Source organism: Montipora capricornis, chromosome 12 (genome assembly GCF_036669925.1).
Source record: "Montipora capricornis isolate CH-2021 chromosome 12, ASM3666992v2, whole genome shotgun sequence".
NCBI lineage: Eukaryota > Metazoa > Cnidaria > Anthozoa > Scleractinia > Acroporidae > Montipora > Montipora capricornis.
The window spans coordinates 4,200,460-4,205,459 of NC_090894.1; the positions used below are offsets into that span (position 1 = coordinate 4,200,460).

General features: G+C 41.0%; 1 protein-coding gene across 5 annotated transcripts in view; it reads left to right on the plus strand.

The window, feature by feature from the left end:
* The first annotated feature begins 4,799 nt into the window (after positions 1-4,799).
* The window catches only part of LOC138026949 (abscission/NoCut checkpoint regulator-like), a 15,150-nt gene continuing 14,949 nt past the window's right edge, over positions 4,800-5,000 (plus strand). For 2 of the 5 annotated variants that reach the window (XM_068874423.1, XM_068874424.1), the window contains exon 1: positions 4,809-4,867. In XM_068874423.1, the coding sequence (XP_068730524.1) occupies positions 4,811-4,867 (57 nt within the window). In that variant the 5' untranslated portion in view covers positions 4,809-4,810. Of the gene's footprint in view, positions 4,868-5,000 lie in introns of all 5 variants that reach the window. The other 3 variants (XM_068874427.1, XM_068874426.1, XM_068874425.1) reach the window with 3 other exon arrangements.

The following is a 5,000-nucleotide window of genomic DNA, read 5'->3' on the forward strand; positions in this document are numbered from 1 at the left end:
TTTGGGATACTTATTGTTTAAAACTTATACATTTTACCATGGAATTAAGCATTATGAAGAAATGGTTCTTTGCACTTTAGCTGTGTCCCTATTCTTTTTAGCGATGCATGGTGTAAGTTGAGGGAGCATTTGAAAACCTTAAGGTACTCCTTCCACTGCGACAAATAGTACCCTATGCTCTGTGATGCTTCCGCCTTCCTATTGCAACCCATAACGCCATATCTCCGGAAAAAGCGAAACCAAACCATGTTTTCAAACCACTCATCCTAATCTCGATTGTCAGGGTTGTCACATTTCATGAGCTTTTTCTTTAAGTATATTATGCATTGATGACAACCATTTGGGATTGGTATTCCCATCTGCCTATAATAAAAAGTCACAGCACCGAGAAGACCGGCCCTCCTCAAAGTGCGGGATGACATTTTAAATGGCTCTGGATAATCGGCGAACCGTTGTTCTAATGCTACTAGACTTGTCTGCTGCATTCGACAACCGTGGATCATTCAGTTTTTTACTCTACATACTCAACTCCGGTTAAAACATCAGAGATAAAGCGTTTTCCTTTGTTCAATCCCTATTTGTCAAATCGAAGTCACTCTGTTTATAGTTAATAGGGGTTATTCCTCATCGCGTTTATTGTGTATGGCGTGGTGCCGCAAGGGCTATTGGTCCCTTGGCCCATATTATATTTGTTTAAACACATCTTCTCACTTGGGGGACATTTCATTAATGAAGCACGACATGGAATTTTTCATTCTTATGCGGATTACTCGAAAATATTTATTTTTCCATGCATTCTGCTACAACACCAAACGGTTCCTTTTTACTACAAATATATTGGGAAAATTTCGCGCACGATCTCATTGTCAACAGCTGTGTTTTAGCACTGAGAGTATGGAAACACTACTGTGACATCACCCGAATTTTCATTGGGTTTATGGTGATTGTCAGACGCGCGTTTTGATTGTGGTAGGAGGAAATATGAGCGTGTTTCAAGAAAATCGGTTTCAATCAAGAAGTAAAAAAAAAACAGCATCCCCTTCATTGTTGTTTTATTATCTTTGAGAAATAGTTTTATACAAAGCAATGCTAGCACTTTTTTCCGTGTTTCCATAACCGCATCTAAACACTCGGGGTGTTGGGAGAATTCTCTGGACAGTTATGCAAACCCGAGACGCTAACTGTCCATCGACTGCTCCCAACTCCCCCTCGTGTTTAGATTGAGGGCTATGGGAAACCACAGGAAAACGTCGCTCTATTGCTTTAGAACCATCTACCTTCCTATGTTCCTTTACACGTCGGTTGGTTACAGCTCATGAGCCGGATCCAATCATCGATCCTTCACTTTATCCTGCCAGATATATCGGTGATATGATCCTTTTGACAATCATCCTTGAATACCCTTGAACGTCCAAGTAACTGGACGTGTTATGTAAGCTCGGGCGATTTTTCCTCAGCAGAGCGGAGCTCCGCGCGCTGGCGAAGCGACAGGCGCGCGCCGCGCGGAGCAACCATAGTATAACGAAAATATTGTAACCCAATCGATGTGAGAAAATTTTGGGTTTTATATCCATGTCACGTCATGAACGTGTACCCGTACGTGCTCACGTACGGGATCGTCCGCCCCTATCATAGCATATGGCCAATGTGCACCAGATACACGTAACACATATCACGGGCTCAAGTTTAAAGCTCATCGAGGAGGCAATACTCCATTTGACACTGTAGCCAGTTTACAGCATACATCTTTGATATTGGACATCAAAGTTATGGTCAATTGACACCTGTCCCAAAACAAGGTATCCGCTGACCAGTATCACGTTACCATATCGTGGGCTCAAGTTGGAGCTAATCGAGGTCAGCTGTTTTTTTGAAGTTGACCGCTGACCGGGGACTGGCAGGCGATTAGATCGCAGGCTCAAGGTAAGACACACCTGAAAGAGGCTTAATTTTTCGCGCCCTTACTGTGGCTCGACGCGGCTGCACAGCCATTCTACGGCAACGAAAGCTCTTGACAGTCGATGGTTTTCGTGTTCAGAAGGTTTGGAAAATATATTTTTCTTGCATTTTTCGCTGGTTTCAGTCCAAGTTTAACATAATATAGCTGTGGTCAGGGCACACTGGAGGCTACGTAGTTATTCAAGTCAAGCATTGGAACGATATAAACTTAAAGCTGAGTGTTTATTTTAAATTTGTTTAGGGCTGCTTTTTGCTCTGAATTACAGTTTTTGGTATGTCTTAAGATTTTGAATTTTGAATCTACTAAGGTTGCATGATGCCTGGACGGCCTATGACAGAAAAAACAGAAACCAAAAGAAGAGAGAAACACAACGAAAGCGACATAACGGTACACCGGTGATAGCTTAAAGTTGGTGGAAGAAGTTACTCCACAAATTCTTTTCTTGGACACTAAACCGTTTGTTATTTCTACGGACGAGTTATTTCAAGTGGATGCATGTCTAAAAAGTGGTTTAGTCGTTTTTTTTCTTTGTTCAGGAATGAAACTCGAATTCTTATTGTTACTGGAATGAAATAACAATCATCTGTACTCTTTTTGTACAGAAATAATCGATCTTTCGCTGGTTTGTTTGGCTTTAAAATGCGAGCTAACAAGACGTTTTTTTTACTCCGCTTGCCTAACTGTTTTTCGATGTGCCTCGACTGTGACATGAAAATTTTGCACTCATGTTCTAAACATGTAATCGCAATGTGGCCACGAATCATTTTTAAAATTTTATTCCTCACGTTTAAAGCCGTGAACAAGTTAGCCCCTAATTGTGTTTGCGAGCTCCTTCACCGGTATACACCTGGACCGTCCATGTGCTCATCAAGCTTAAACTTTCTACTGATTCCGCCGTCCAAATTAAAGTCATATGGCGATCGAGTCTTTTCAGTTTGTGCCCCGAAGCTATGGAATAGCCTTCCAAAGCAAATCAAGGAAGCCACAAGTGTTTACGCTCTTAAAAATAGTCTTAAAGCATATCTTTTTAAAAGAAATTTTTGTTCTAATTGACTCTCTTTCGTTTTTACCTGATTCTACTGTCTTGAATTTTACTTTTAAGTTTCTACTTTGTATTGATTGTAAAGTGCCTTAGAGCTTTTGTTAAGGTGCTAAATAAGTGTTGGAATTTTTAGTCTAGTGTATGAAATGGTGAAATGCTATCCCTGATAAATGAATGAATGAAGAAATGTCCCTTTTTTCCATGACCTACAGATATCTTAACTGTGACAAAGATATTTACTTTCTTGTTTAAACATCTCGGCAGATTTGCAACAGGCTGTCAACAATTTCTGGTTCTACTCTAACCAGAAATTTTAGCAACACATCACTGCTTGCCTCAGTTAAATTTACCACATGTCTGAGAGACATTGTTTGGAACAATTCCTCATCATCTCAATGGGCTGGTTCCCTCATCTACGATTTCTTGAGCTTTGTGTTCTGTTCATCAATACAGACTTTGAAAGCTTGTACATGTTCCTGGCATTTTCTCCAGTCTTTGTGTTGATCCATGCAATCCTATAAACAAGACTAATTAGTTTGTATGAACATAGTTTAACGATAAGTTACAACTTTTGACACTCCTGTCTTGTGCCTTCATCAGGGATGATCCAAACCTATCACAAGAGCCCTTTTATATGCTCACCAATTCCCCATGAAAAAAAAGAGGATGTGTCCATTAATAACAACAATAATTATTGTCCCTTTCTTTTAACAAGACGCAAACGGGAAACATTGGGGTTTGGAAATATCACTTTTTAAGCTACAACCATAATTTCTCCAAAAAGAGTAGCATCAAACAATGTCTCTTCTATCCACTTTGGTTTTTGGTCTGCAAACTCTAGCTGCCAACAAGATTGGTGACATTTGAAACCATAGGATGTGAACCTAAGAGGCCATATAAGAAATTCACACCCCCCCCCCCCCCCCTCCTTCCTCACCCTTCCTTCCTTAGAATGATGTTTTCTTGATGGGACTGCTCGACTAATTAATAAGGATGTAAACCAGCCAGCATCATTTGTGTGATCGGCATCATCGATTGATGGTCCTTTTTTCCTAAGGAAAATTTTCCTGCCAGAGGGGTACCAGTCATTGTGATGGGACTTAGATCTGGGCAGGTACAAAAAACGGGTCAAAAGTCACTGGTCACTGTTTTATCAACACAGAAACAGCCCTAACCGTTAACCAATGCTAACATTAGGTCTAATTATGCCTAATGTTAGCTTAAATGAATGTTTACGTAACTTTCTGTATTTGTGAAACAATGACCTGTGACTTGTGACCTGTGTTTTGTGCCTGCTGCTTTGATCTTCTTCCTCTTAGGGGGTGAATTCTCAATGGCCTCATCTACGGCGGTATGTGCTCTTGTATATGGGATGGCCCATTCAAGGCGCAGTAAATATGCCAACCATTACAAATGGGCAGCACTGGAATCGAAGAGATCTATTTTTTCGATACTCGTAAAAAATCCAAGTTGGGGCGACAGTTGGGGCAGGACAATCTGCCATGGCTCGCATGACATGGCTCGCTGGCTCGCACATTGTCCTAACTCATCCAAGTTGCTTACCAGCAAGGCATAATGAAGATCTGCACATCCTGATTTCTTTATCCTAGTATCAAATGGGTCTTCCTCTTCATCATCATCAATTTGCTTCGATTCCGTTTTACCATTTCCTGCCTCCTGCGTGTCCTGTTTGTTGGGACGATGAAACGATCTTCCGCCATGATGCGACATGACTTTACAGCCGAGTTACATGACGTATTGTTTTAAAATTTAAGGGTTGCTTGCACGTAAGCCTGCATGCTCAAAACATGGCGGGCTTGCAGTGTTTTGGTTGTGGGCAAGAGTTCGGATTCTTCCGACGCGAGGTCAGACTTGATTCTTTTTCCTAAAAGAAAATTTGAAAAATTGGATTTTCGTTTCTCGCACATGGGCTTTTACTAGTGGGTAGGAGTATTTTGCCGAACGCCAACGGGGAAATAGTTAGCTTTCAGTTAAGAT